Here is a 14617-nt window from a genome sequence, read left to right as displayed (position 1 = left end):
GTCAACAGATGCTGTTACACCTACTTTTGCTGGGGTAGTTGAGGCCTGAGGAAATCTGCTATTATATTCTATCGCAGATCCAGGTTTCAGTGAGTTAGCTCTCTGTCTGTCTCACTGTACTTATGTTGAGTATAGATTGCAAGAAAAAAAGATGTCTAAACTCTTAAGGTCCAGTGGAAACCTTAAATACAAGTAGGATTTGGCCCCAGGGGCTAAATTTGCCAGAGTATTTTCGGTTCCTAAATTGCCACTGAAATAGTACTAGGAAGAACTGGAACTGAAAGGCTTTGGTTGTTTTAGAGGGCTTACACCTTGTTTTTTTGCCAGTGCAGAGGGATTACAGATGGGTTGACTGGGACCTGGGGAGATCATGAGAAACTTTGATCCTTTTCCTGTTCTTTAGGTACCTGCCCATCACCCATCCGCACTTCACACGGTCCATTCCAGAGCTCAGCATTCGACCAAGGTAAGTGTTGGCCTCTGTGCTGTCTGCAGATGCTTCGCAGACCTTCTATCCTTGTAGGTTCCCTCCCTTGTTCCTCCCATTTGTGAAGGAGCTGGTCATGAGCAAGGACCTCCACATGTATGCAGTGTGGCAAGGCCTCTTACTCTCTCTTTCACATTAACTTTGGCCTGGAAGCTGTGTTAAACCTCACAGTGCTCTCCTATCACATTGTTTCCTTTGAATGTCCTTTTGGCTTCAGGTTCTGCCAGTCTGGACTCTGGCATGTACGTTCATGTCAGAAGGATTCCCTCTTAAGCCCGGGGAAGAATAATTCCCTGCAGAAGGATGCAGCTGGGGAGGGGATGTAGATGAATGTCACAAAGGCATTGTCACAGTAGTACTGACTCACCATAATCTCCTGGGTTTCTAGCTCCTATCTTCATCATTAGGACCAAAGCTGTTTTACTGATGTCCTCTTTCTTTGTTTGCAAACAGCGAAATAGAAGGGAAAGTCACAGCAATGCTGAACCTTAAAGAAGACAGTGCCCTCAGGAAACTTGGACTCTACAGTGTTGGACAGATAGTCACCTGTTTTGTGAAAAAGGTGAGGTCAGAGTCTTCCTAAGGAGTGTCCTGGAGGAGGCAGCATGTGGGCCTTAGTTCAGACCTAAACACTGACACTACTAAGGTCTTCACTAACTGTGAGAGTGGCCCGTGCAAAGTGCAGTGTCTTATGGGGAGAGTAGGAGAAGGAAGTCACATTTTCTATACTTGACAGAGTCGAGCTGGCTCATCCTCTTCAACATGCCTGTTTGTTGCCAGCAGATGCTTCCCACTCTGTACTCTAGCAAAATGACCTTTGAGAAATTATGTATGCCACCAGCACAAAGTATGCTCGCTGCTGATCCCCTGTGTGCACATGCTTGTGAACCACAGCAGTGTTACACTTGTAGGAGTAGAAGCCAGTCACCGTTTTTGCTTGGTGCAAGAGCCAATGATGGAGTAGTTCTTTCTAGCGTTAAAAATCAGCGAATCCACCAGGGAAGGGTTTTTTTCCCCAAGGTCTCATGCTGTCTTCTCTGGTTATTTGGTGTCTTCTCAGTATAACATCCTCAAAAATTGGCTGGAGGTAGAAGTCACCCCTGACATTCGAGGAAGAGTTCCTCATCTACTGCTGTCTCTGAACACCAAGGTAAGAGACCATTAGAGATAAGCTACACAAATTTTTTTCTCCATGCACATGGCTGCAAGTAATGATGGCAGACATTTCTGAGATCCATGTGAACTCGTAATCTATTGCTCTGCCCTTTAGGCATCACTGCTTCTCACTGACAAGCAAGTGCTATGCCTTTAGCTAGTTTGCCTAGGATAGCAGAGCCATTGAAGCAATGCTGAACTATCAGTCAAGTGTACACATCAAAGATAAGTATAGAAAGTGTAAAGCTTCATAGGAGAAACACCAGTCAGAGTTGTGCAAAGCTCCTTTTCTGGTAGTAAGTGGAAATCTGTCTTTCCTTTCAGGTCTTAAAACATCCAGAAAAGAGCTTCAAAAATGGCCAGGCAATATCAGCTACAGTGACTGGAACAGATGTCACCGAAACAAACCTCTGCTTGTCACTCACAGGTATAGTGGAACCTTAACAGCAGGACCCCACCGCATATGATGCTTTACTCAGAGGTGGGCCTGCACTAACCCCTCGAGTGAAGATGTTATAGTCCAGAACCAAACTGTACCTCCCTGTAGGACATAGGTAACCCCTGGGACCCTGACCCAGATGTAGCAGCATGCGAGGCAAGAGAGGTCAGACCTTTAGACTAAAGAATCACTTTCCTGCTCTCGCAGAGTGAAGCCTTTCTCTGAGCCCTTATGAATGTATTCCCTTCTGATCTCAGACATGAGACTGTACATTTGTCAACATTTGTCAGTTATTCTGGATCCTGGAACTATACAACTAGGGGACCTTGTCTGGGCCACCAAGGCAAACGTTGCTGTGAATGGACAGAGTGCATAGACTGCACCTTGCCAAAAGTTAGTGGGTTTGATATGTGACTAGGCAACTGAAATCAGCTTTACTGACTCATTACCCCTGTTGCTTTAGTTGCATTCTTTTGGACTATTATGAAACCCTGTCCCTCCTTCACTTTTTCCAGGAATTCAGTCACTGGAGCAGGGCACCATCACTGTAGGCATGGTAACAAAGATGACTCCACACGTTGGTTTGACCATTGCGCTGCCAGGTGGGAAGACTGGCAAAGTCAGTATCTTTCACCTGAATGATACTTACACGGAGAATCCTCTGGGTGACTTTAAAGTTGGCAAGATTGTCCGGTCAGTAATTCTCTGTCTTGTTCCCTCAAGCTGTAAGGCTTAGCGATGTCTCCCTTTGGTGACAGGCTTTTTGCTGCCATAAGATGAAGCCAGACCTGTAAGGTTCAGCCTGTGGCTAAGAAGTAATGCTGACTTATGATGTTATATGCATTTGGCTGAAAGTCTTGTATTTTCCATTTATGAAGAAGCTCTTTTTCAGCTGCCTTCTTGGACTGTGTTTTTAGAGTAGCTACTCTCTTAGCTAAGGTGCTGATGAGACTGAGGGAGAGCAGTTATCCCAGCTCTGCTGTGGTTCTGTGGGCTGTTTGGCAAGTGAGTTGTCTTTACATTTGTAGTGCACAAGTAATTGCATTTCCCTACTTCATAGACTTTTTGGGAATGCTGGAGAGTGCAATAGACCAAGTGATTGAGCTGCAACAATCTTAAGTCTTTTGTACTAGCAATAGAGACTGTGTAAAGCAAGTGGATATGTTTCAAAAAGCCCTTTAGCTGGTTTCATGATCTGTTGTGTCTTGCTGATTTGTGGTAGACAGCAAGTGCTCCAAGGGACAGAGTGATTTGTTTCCTCTAGAGCTGCATTCTGCTAGTGAAAATACCTATTTCCTACTGGTGGCTTTTTTTAACAAGTAAAAAAGCTTTCTGTTTTTTCCCCTTACTCTGCCATGCAGGTGTTACATCCTTTCCAATGAGAATGGCAAAATTCAGTTATCTCTCCGACAATCCCGGTATGTGTCATCCCTCCAGTCTGTTGATCTCCTGCTAGTGAAGAAAAGGAGAGTGAAATACAGTAACTGTTGGTTTGGGTGGATCAGTGTGAAGTGTTAAGAGGACAAGGACTACATTTTTATTTTTTTTTTTAAGGGATGAGACTTGTTCCTACTTCAGAAAGATTTTACTGTGTGTCGGCAAACATGGAGATGTCTGACACTTAACGTAGAGCTGATCAAATGGGTTCAGATTTAATTTCTATCATAGTTTCTAGACCTGACTTAACTTTTTTGTTTGTTTATTTGGGAAGAAAGGGAAAGTTCCACCATTGAATTTGCAATACAAACACATTACTTTTCAATGTTCAGCTGCATTTTAACCATTTTGATTAAATAACAGACTTCGTCCTAAATGTCTCTTAAAACTGAACCTCTTGCTTTGTCTTCTGTATGGAACAAAAATGCATAAACCATGTGGAATGAAGTATCTTAGAAATAAGTGGGGAAAAAACCGCAAGCCAATGCTGTGCAGAATTTCAGACAGCATTTTACTATCCTCATTTTCTTAGTGTCAGAGGAAGCCAGGCTGATCTGTTTATTTGGCTTTGTTTACAGCAGCATGTCTATTCTCTAATGCTATGTATAGCTTGGCAGAGATGCAGAGAGTCCATTCGTACATTTGAATAAATTGAAGGATGTCTCTGATCCAGTATGTTTTCCAGAAAGTACTAACTGTTGTTAATACTGATTTCTTTTTTTTGATATCCAGAGCAGAATGTGGATTATTTCGATGAGTGCTTTAACTTCTAACCTCTCTTTTCTTTTAGGCTAAACCCGAAGAGCAATAGCAAAGTGGAGGATGTTGAAATAACATGTGTTAAGGATGTTAAAAAAGGCCAGCTAGTGAGAGGCTATGTAAAATCAGTCACTCCATCAGGTGTATTCTTTGGGTGCGTAGCATAAGATAGTTGTTCTGGGAAGTGAGGGGTCTTGGAGAACTTATTTTGAATGTACAATTCTGGAATCCTGTTTGGGGGCGGTCTCTGGCATAATGCAGTGTCACAAAATTAATTTCCTCCTGGGAATCGAGATGTCGCTGCTGCTTTATTAAGCCTATGAAATTAGGGAAAGTTGGTATGACCCTATATAGAACTGGTGGTGCCACAGATATAGTCACTGCACTTTTTTTTTCTCTTTTCCCCCACTATGGAATGCTTATTTTTTGTTTTCCTCCTCTTCTCAGCTTGTCTGCTTCTCTTCTGGGCCGAATCCTCTTCCAGAATGTTTCCCCTTACTTTGTACAGAAACACTCCTTATATGAAAAGTACCTGCCTGAAGGAAAACTGCTCACTGCCAAGGTGCTTGGGTAGGTCCAATGTTCTTTAAAAGGGGCCATGAATTAGTAGAAAGGAGATGGTGGAGGAGGAGAGGATGGAAAGAGGGAGGATAAAAGCTGGAAAGATTTGAAAGAAGTTTATATCCTTGCAGTCGTAAATGCTCTGATTTTTTTTTTTTATCCTGTCCTGCTACTCCTGGCAATGCACCACAGTGTAAATGGAAAAGAAAAACATATTGAGCTCTCTCTCCTGCCTGAGGACACCGGGATGTCAAGCATCTTGCCTGAATCCCTAGGCCTACCACTATATGATGCAGAGGAAGAGAAGAGAGAGGCAAATAATAGGGAAAAGAGAGAAGAGCTTAAGCTGAAGACAAAACGGAGAAGAGGAAACTCTGAAAGTGAGCAGGTATGGATGTGATTGTGCAGGACATGCTAAAGGACTTACTTGGCCCAAATGTGGAAGGGACTAGGAAGATCCACTGGGATCAGGCTGAGGAGTTAGACAGAGTAGGCAAAAAGATTAAGTTGCATTGGAGATTAGCAGAGATCAGAAACTATTCCATTTGGGTAGCAGTCAACTGAATTAACAGCCCGGTTATGTTACCTGTGTGGCCCGTCCTGTTGGTCTTGGCACCATATTTAGGTGAGCATGGGTTTATGCTCTGTTGTCTCCGTTATGTGAGAGGATAGTTGGGGATGCTGTGCCAGGGTACCACCCTCTCTTTCTGCTGTCAGACTCTTTACTTTGTGATCAGAATTGCCTTTTAAGGTTCAGCCCAGTTGTTGTCCTCCACCATCCACTCATTTCCCCTTGTTGCAGGAGACAAAGCCAAAAAAAAGGAAGATCTGCCCAGCAGATGAAAATGACAGTGGAATTGAAGTGTATTACCGAGAGGAGGAAGATAATGACCAGGAGGAAGAGGCAGCTAAAAAGAAATCTAAGGTGAGAAGTTTGGGGGAGAACCTGAAATGACTTTACAGCCCTATTGAGATGTGTCAGTTTAGACTTGGATGACAATAAGTATCATTGCTGTAGATAGGAGTGACACAGACTGGTGTTTGTGTCATCTGAAAATGGCTTGAGATGGAGTGAGTTTAAATTACAGCAAAGGTGACCAGAGTTTAATGTTTTTGCTGGTGGGCTGTTTGCAAGTGTGAGAAGTCAATAGTACTGGCGAGAGAGAAGTCACAAGCCAACAGCAGTTGTCTGATCTCAGTGTAAAATCTTCAAATTAAAATGCAGGGCATTCCCTGTCTTTCTCCAAACAGATAAGGAAACCTGGTGAAGCTCCCAGGCTGCAGGTTTCTGTGGGCTTCACCTGGGATGAGGACATGAATGCAATGGACATACCTGTGCTGAATCAGAAGGAAGAAAGCTCAGAGAGTGAGGAGGAGGAGGATCCACAGTCAAAGGTACTGCCTACTAGTGTTGCCTGCACAGGAGACACCACATAGTGGCTGTAATGTGATGTCTCAGTATTCGCATGTCTGTCTGCCCCATAGCAAAGCCTTTTAACCCAAGGGAACATCTCTGACAGCTAATACAGAACTTCCTTAACTACTCTGAGCACTGGGCTTAGCAAGAGATATCTCTGAAGCAGAGAAGAAAAGGCTCTAATTTAGCATGGCTGCATGAAAATAAGGCTTCTCATGTTGACATATATCCTGGGCCACATCAAAAGAAATGTGACCAGCTGGTTGAAGGAGGTGATTCTTCCCTTCTACTCCGCTCTTGTGAGACCCCACCTGCAGTCCTGCCTTCAGCTCTGGGGTCCCCAACCCAAGAAGGACATGGACCTGTTGGAGCAAGTCCAGAGGAGGCCATGAAGATGATCAGAGGGCTGGAGCACCTCTCCTATGAAGACAGGCTGAGAGAGTTGGGGTTGTTCAGCCTGCAGAAGAGAAGGCTTTGGGGAGACCTTATAGCAGCCTTCCAGTACCTAAAAGGGGGCGGGGGTGCTACAAGAAAGTTGAGGAGGGACTTTTTACAAAGGCATGTAGTGATAGGACAAGGGGCGATGGCTTTAAACTGGAAGAGGGAAGATTTAGATTAGATATTAGGAAGAAATTCTTCACAATGAGGGTGGTGAGGCACTGGCACAGGTTGCCGAGAGCAGTTGTGGATGCCCCATCCCTGGAAGTGTTCAAGACCAGGTTGGATGGGGCTTTGAGAAACCTAGTGTAGTAGAAGGTGTCCCTACCCATAGCAGGGGAGTTGGAACTAGATGATCTTTAAGGTCCCTTCCAACCCAAACCATTCTATGATTCTGTGAAGGGGTGGGGTGCATGTACTATTTTCCTCCTCTCAAACAATTCGCCTCATCTCTTCCTGTAAAAACTGCCTAACCTTGGACATACTGAGGTCTGGCTGTGCTTTAGCTGGGCCTGCCTGTTCCCACATGAAATGCCTGCTTTTACCCAGTCCTCCTTTTTTGCTCTTTCAGCTGAAGAAACAAACAAAGAAGCAGAAGGAGCTAGAGAAGCAGAAGAAGGAGAAGGAACTCTGCAAAATAGAGGCAGCTCTGATGGACCCCAGTCGACAACCCCAGTCAGCAGATGACTTTGACCGCCTGGTGCTGAGCAGTCCCAACAGCTCCATCCTCTGGCTACAGTACATGGCTTTCCACCTCCAGGCTACCGAGATTGAGAAAGCCAGAGCTGTGGCAGAGAGAGCGCTTAAAACAATCTGCTTCAGGTAATAGTGGGGCTCTGCCTTTCTTTGCCCCAAAGAATAAATCATGGTGGGGTAGTTGTGGTGGGAGAAGAGCATTGGTAGTGTCATCAGTGTGTGTGCATGTGTGTGTGGAGTGGTAGAGTCTGTTTCAGTGAGCTCAAAAGGACTAAATGGTAGCAATTGTCAGCTGGCCCTTTGAAGGTCTGGCCTGAGGCACCACAGTTGGCCTGCAGCTGACTTGCTGCAGCGTGTGAGTGCAGTAACTTCCCAAGGTATCACTGAGTGCATGGACATACTTCTGAGCAGTCGGTAGGATTTGGAAGAGCATAATGCTGTCGGTGATGTTATCCTTAAATCAAAACATGAAACAAACTCTGAAACTCTGTCGCTTTTTCCATAGGGCTGCACCCTTATGTGTTAAATCGTCTCTACAGCATGATTAAGTATACTATGCTTTCTTGAGTCATTCTTGTGGTTTTTAGTTACAAACAATAGTGATCAAAAGTTGTAGGGTGAAACAACTGCTGTGCTCTATTCCAAAAGTGGTGTTTCAGTGAGCAGTATGCCATCTTCCTTTGTCCTGGAGGCAGGCTACAAGTCAGTGCGTCTTTGTAGGGTGGTTTGCAAAAAGTTGAAGACTGGTAAAAGGCTAAATATTCTTGTTCACATCTGCTTTAAGGGAAGAACAAGAGAAGCTGAATGTCTGGGTAGCTCTGCTGAACTTGGAGAACATGTATGGTACTGAGGAGACACTGATGAAGGTCTTTGAGAGAGCTGTTCAATACAATGAACCTCTGAAAGTCTTCCAGCATCTGTGTGACATTTATGCCAATTCTGAGAAGTACAAGGTAAGATAGTGCAAGTAGGTCCCAGGCAGGTATCCCATTCAATCATGCCCATAAACTACCAGTGCTGGCTGTATAAGCTTCCAGCTGTCAGGTGTTATGCCTATCCTGTTCCTAACTGGGATTAATAGTTATGATTGACAGCAGACGAAAAACTACTGATACTTGCTTTTCTGTCATAAGTGTTTGGAGATATCTGGGCCAAGAGTAAGAGTTTTAAAGCTACAAGGTTTTATTACGAATCTGTGTGATCTAACCCAACTCTGCCCTTCCAGCAAGCAGAAGAATTGTACCACACAATGCTGAAGCGTTTCCGTCAGGAAAAATCTGTGTGGCTGAAATATGCATCTTTCCTCCTGAAGCAAGGCCAGACTGAGGCGACACACAGGCTTTTGGAGCGTGCTCTCAAGGCTTTGTCCACCAAAGAACGTAAGCACTCCCCATCCGTAATGTAGACGATGTGTTTACAGGTCTGCAATAGATGGACTGCTTTCTGATATCTCTGCCTGTGACAATGTTTGTAATAAGTGAAAAGTACAACCAGTTGGTGCTGAACGTGCTGCCCTTGACTCTCAGGGGAGGGGAAGTTTCAACGTGGATATTACTGCTAAATTGTCCTGTAATAGAATTCGCTGTGGACGACTTTGGGTCTTACGGTCCTCTAAAAAAGTTCAGTTGGTCTAGTCCCACGTTTGTGGGGCTGCCTGTGGATGCTGCAAGATGCACTTTGAATGTAAGAACTTCTGTGTCCTGCAGAGAGCTGAAATGAGCAGTGGACTGTGACTGTTGCCTCTCCCACTCTGATCCCACTTTGGTCCAGAACCACTTTGCAACAGAGCCTTTTGTCCTTGGCTAGAGATGGTGATGTCTCTGTGCCTACCTCTGTTCTGTGTAATTATCGCTCGCGTTTGTTCATAGGGAAGAGAGCTGCTGTGATACCCTAACATGTCATTACTTGTTCCAGATGTGGATGTCATTTCAAGGTTTGCACAGCTGGAGTTCCGTTTTGGGGACCCAGAACATGCCAAGGCCCTCTTTGAGAGCACCCTCAGCAGCTATCCCAAGCGGACAGACATCTGGTCCATCTACATGGACATCATGATCAAACATGGCAGCCAGAAGGAAGTACGGTGAGTTGAGCTGGGAAGGGGCAGAGTACAGTGCTTGGAGCAACACCTGGAAAGAGCAGAGGTATCCTGCAGTGTGAGGTTGTCTAGGGCTTCCCAGAGCAGAGCAAAAGAGAATTTTTATCACCTAGAGAAAGAAAACTGCGATGTGTGGAAGTGATTATCCTTGCCAGGAGTGAGGAGGCTCCAAGGAGATCCATAGGGCAGAGGGGGACTGATTTGTAAGTAGTGGCCTCCACCACAGAAACTAGAGGACTTGCACTGAGGTTCACCTGCCCCTCTGGAGAAATTGCCTTGTTGTATCTGAAGGGTGAGATCAAGCCCTTGTGTATCTTGTAACATAAAGATGGAGAAACATATTTTTTTTTCCTTTTTTATTTTTTTCGGAGAGTTGACGAAAGGAAGTCCAGCTTCCCACACTATGGATCCAGCCACATCCACTTAATGAATGCGGGGTCAAATACAGTGGCTGGATCTTAGCTTAAGTTGACTAGCAGCCTTAGAGTTCTGCAAGCAAATAGAAGGCTTCTACTTCAAGGTTTTGGCCAGTTGTCAGGAGTCTTTCTTCAGGCACCAGCACTTCGCAGCAAGTTGAATGCCTCCCCTGATATTCTGCTCTTTGTTCAAAGGCAGGATACAGGGCTTGTGTTGAGCGCTGTCATCACCACAGCAAACTGAATCACTTTGGTTTCTTGCAGGGACATCTTTGAGAGGGTCATACACCTGAACTTGGCGCCAAAGAAGATGAAATTCTTCTTTAAACGCTACCTGGATTATGAAAAGAAATTTGGTACAACAGAAAGTGTCCTGGCTGTTAAAAGAGCAGCACTTGAGTACGTGGAGACCAAGAGTTCCCTTGCGGACACCTAAGTACGGCACAAGGGAAAGCAGAGAGACTCAGCTCTCCATGCAGTGTGGGAACTGAGGGGTGTGGAGTTCTGTCATGAGTGTCCATGGACAGTGAGTTTCTGGAGACTATTGGTCTATGACCAAACTGAACTGGAAAGAACAAACAATCAAAGGAAAATATTTGATAAATGTTTGCAGCTTTGTCCAGGTGTTACAAATAATCCTAATCTATTGATGACTTTGAAGACACATTTTTAAATACAGACTTGTTTTATAATCAATACAACCATCAGCCTTACCTGTTCTACTTTCCTGCGGAAATGGTGCAGTTATGACCCACTATTTTTAAGTACAGTGATGTGTTATAAATTGATTTCTCTCTGTCAAGATGGCAGAGAAGATTCTTGCCTTTTGGTTGAAGTAACACTTTGAAAGATTTATGTCAAGTGCCTTTGTGCTCCTAGAGATTGGCAGAGCAGCATAGAATTGCAGCATAGCTGAAGTTGGAAGGGACCTCTGGAGATCATCTGGTTCAAAACACAGGTCAGCTAGACTAGGTTGCTCAGGACCATGTCCAGTTTGGTTTTGATTTCTCCCAAGGATGGAGACTCCACAACTTCTCTGGGCAACTTGTTCCAGTGTTCGACTATGTTCCCAGTAAAAAAAGTGTTTTCTTACATTTAAATTGGGATTTCTTATTTTTCGATTTGTGCCCATTTCTTCTTGTCCTGTCACTGAGCAGCACTAAGAATAGTCTGGTTCTACTTATTTTGCATCCTTGTGTCAGATATTTATACATGTGCATAAGATCCACCTTGAGCTTTCCCCTCAGGCTGAGCAGCTGCAGCTCTCAGCCTCTCCTTGTATGATACATACTCTAGTCCCACGGTCATTTTCCTGTCCCTCTGCGGGGCTCACTCCAGTAAGGCAATATCTCTCCTGTACTGGGGAGCCCAGTACTTGACACATCACCCCAGATGTCTCACCACTGCAGAGCAGAGGGGAAGGATGACCTCCCTCAACCTGCTGGTAATGATCATCCTAATGCAGCCCAAGATGCTCTTGTTCTCTTCAGCTGAAAGGGCATATGCCTTTAAAGCCCACAGCATCCAGTTGTGATGGATCCCCTGATTGCAACCATCTGTCATAACAAGTTGCCAGGGATTGATGACAGAAAAAATAGTGATTTTCAGTAGTTGTTGTCTCTTAAGAGAAATCAGTGAAGTCAAAGAAAAAATTGTTTTTTCTGTGCTGAAAAATAGTCATCCCAATCTAACCTACTTGGAAAAAGCCAAGTATCTTGGGTACTTCCGTAGGCTCTATCACTGGTGTCAGTGCCTTATGATCCGTATTCTTGTAACTCTCCAGTAAGGTGGGTGTGATCATCCGTATGGTTTACAGATGAAGAACTGAAGGCAAGGGGAAAAGCAGGGTATGCAACAGGTGTGATTATCCAGTGCAGACACTAGTGAATGGTTGCCCAGCTTTGAAATACCAAACTTGAAGGGTCTTACTCATTGTAGGTACTCTGGACTCAAAACCTGAGCTCTACAGGACCCAGCTCTTCTGCCACTGTGAATGCCCAGTGTTGGCAAGGCTGAATGATTCAGCTTTTAATTCATTCCCAAGTCCGTTGGGATCCAGAAACAAGTCATTTCACTTCTTGTCCCCAGGGAGAGCAGGGTACTGTACTCAGATTTTTCTTAATGCTTTTCTAGAGGAGGCGGCTGTTTGCAACATCCAGTAGCAGCTGCTGGTTTTTTTAAGAATACAGCTGCAATGATGGTGGTTTTTTCTTTTGGATTAATTAGTTACATAATAGAATACGTAAATAAGCATTGCAATAGAAACCAAGATCCCTTTGAGGTATTGTTTCTTCTTGACTGCTGGGGCTATTATAGTCTCCACAGTAGTCAGCAGGGAAAATGAGAGACCTGTGTGTAATTCTCCATACTGGAGGAGCCCGGTTTGAACCCATCTTGCTGCTGGGAAGTGTGCCCTAACTGGCAACCTGTAGGCTGCTCTGTGATGCCGTTGGTTTTGGCCTCTGGAAAAAAAACCAGAGAGAGTGTGAGCTTGCAGCCTGCATGATCCGGCATGCCATGAAGACGGGCAGCTCGATTTGCCTCTTGGTGTTCCGGTGAGAAGCCTAGCCTGGTTGCTTGTGCTGGTGTGTAAAGCCACGTGGGTTAACATCCCTCACCTTAGCGTTGTCACTGGGGGAGGATGAGCGATGGGGACAGCAGGGATATTCATGAGGGTGCTGATAGGCTACGAGGGCCAAAAGCCCAGGGCTGTCTTAGCAGAGGCCATGCTCAGGGTGGCAGAGGAGAGGAGGGAAAAAAATAATCCCTACAATTGAAATAAGTATTTCTGAGTGTGGTGGCTTCTTCCACCCCTCACTGTTGGCTGTCTACTCAAACATGCCTCTCCAACCAGAGGGAGGGAAAACAGACAAGTTGGACAAGGCCCTAGCCCATCCCAGCACATGGAAAGTGGCTGGAGTTAATGGAGAAGAGAGGTAAACAGAGCAAAAGCTGGTTTGTGCTTATGGTTTATTCTTAGGATAAACAAATCCATTCCCAAGCATTACGTGTCTTGTCCCTTTTCTTCAAAGGAGGGAAGGGGAGGAGAAGGAACTGGAGTGGAGTTGGTTCAAAGGAACAACTAGGACTATCAAGAAGGAAGGAAGGGGAAGTAAAGGAAGTAAGAGGAGCACTGCTTTGTTTCAGCAAGTTACCTTGCACCTGGTGACCTGCGTGTGGGGGTGGCATGTGTGTCTGCATGTTCACACTCAAGGGCCAATGAGAAGAAATGCAAATGAACTCTTTTTCATCTCAAGTTAATGCAATTTCATTTAACTTGCATCTGATCGTTCCTGCAGATTAGCTGATGGTGAGGCTGGGAGCCAAGCCATCCCGCAAATGCAAGGCAAATCTGTAGAGAAGCTGAACAGGGATCCTGGGATGCCTCACCCATTAAGTGTTGTTCCAGCCTCTTTATGTGGAGGAATACCCTCCAGCCCTTTCTTGCAAGGGGACATATTTGTAAAAAGGTTTCTAAATACGTTTTCTATCATTTGCTGCAATTGGTATGCTCATGTACAAGATTTGTGCTACTCACTGCAAGAATAACTAAAAAGCAGTATTACTAACTTGTAATATGTGGTAATACTTTAAAATTTCACGTTATGGGGTCATTTGGATAGGAGAGGACCTGAATAGAAAGAAAAAGTAAGTTCCCAGTCCTTGAGTTCAAAGAGAATGTTAAATTATGCCTTTTGTGCCCCTCTGAAAAAAAACAACTCATAAGGCAATGAAAAATAACTAATTTAATAATTTATTTCAAATCTCCTTGTGTGTCAGCTCCTCTGAGTTCTGTGGGTTTGAGTAATTTTTTGAACAACTTAAGGCTTTTTGGTAAACGGCACAGTATAAAAGGAAGTTGTACCTATAAAGAAACAGTACAAGTAGGAAAAACAAACTTCATTGTCCTGCCAACTCTTGAAACAGTGTTGGGTACGTAGGGCTGACCCCCAGGAGAAAAGGGACTGTCCAGTGCTGGAAGAGCAGCATTGAAGCCATAGTCAACACGGTATCATGGTGATGGCAGTAATTTTACACCTTTCTGGCTTTGCTTTGTCAGACTATGGTCAAGTCCATAAAAAGAGACCTTCTGCAGGGACCATTTAAGGCAGTGGAAAGAGTTTAAGAAAATTCAGTGGTAGAAGGGTAGGGAGAGGGCTGCTCTCGCCATTCCATTCCTACTGTCCCTCATCACTCCACAGCTGCAGTCCCAGTGCAGCAGATCGGTGCATGTAATGTGGTCTTTTGGCTGGCAATTTTCTCGTCCCCTTTCCCTCAAAGAAAGATGCTCTATTAATACAGCTAACTAACTACAATTACATAGTGTATACACTACGCATCTATGTCTATATATATACACATATGTAAAACTAATTCTGGTTGAGGTCTTGCTGCAACTCACAACCCAAACAAGCAGGACTCTCATCCGATGAGTGGTGTGGCTTACTGGGGGTTCTGCTTCCTCTCAGCCACCACCTTGCCACCTTGCCCAAAAGCTATTCTGCTGATGGTGCCATCTTCTGCATTTATAAACTCATGGTTACGACCATTTGGGCTCATTAGAGATTGCCAGGCACTTCAGCAAGAACAAAGGGAGTTTGGTGGCTTACCCAAATTCCAACTTGGTAATTACAGAGTATTTTTCTGAATACTGGTGATTCCTCCTGCCTTAGTCTCTCAGTTATTCAGTGTGCTGCTGCCCATTCCTTCCGCGGTG

The 14617-nt window shown here is 44.6% G+C and overlaps 1 protein-coding gene across 1 annotated transcript in view; it reads left to right on the top strand.

The window, feature by feature from the left end:
• Positions 1 to 10596, top strand: part of PDCD11 (programmed cell death 11) — a 25597-nt gene extending 15001 nt beyond the window's left edge. Inside the window, 16 exon segments of the mRNA XM_009703561.1 lie at positions 404 to 466; positions 941 to 1049; positions 1548 to 1637; positions 1967 to 2069; positions 2597 to 2774; positions 3443 to 3499; positions 4309 to 4431; positions 4725 to 4847; positions 5031 to 5226; positions 5641 to 5763; positions 6090 to 6233; positions 7265 to 7515; positions 8174 to 8342; positions 8615 to 8768; positions 9304 to 9469; positions 10165 to 10596. Coding sequence (XP_009701863.1) covers positions 404 to 466; positions 941 to 1049; positions 1548 to 1637; positions 1967 to 2069; positions 2597 to 2774; positions 3443 to 3499; positions 4309 to 4431; positions 4725 to 4847; positions 5031 to 5226; positions 5641 to 5763; positions 6090 to 6233; positions 7265 to 7515; positions 8174 to 8342; positions 8615 to 8768; positions 9304 to 9469; positions 10165 to 10336 — 2221 coding nt within the window. The 3' untranslated portion in view covers positions 10337 to 10596.
• Positions 10597 to 14617: the final 4021 nt, after the last annotated feature.

This window comes from Cariama cristata, unplaced genomic scaffold (assembly GCF_000690535.1).
Source record: "Cariama cristata isolate BGI_N322 unplaced genomic scaffold, ASM69053v1 scaffold18757, whole genome shotgun sequence".
Lineage (NCBI taxonomy): Eukaryota > Metazoa > Chordata > Aves > Cariamiformes > Cariamidae > Cariama > Cariama cristata.
Note: the sequence above shows the minus strand (reverse complement) of the source record. Positions and strands in the feature narration are given on the sequence as shown.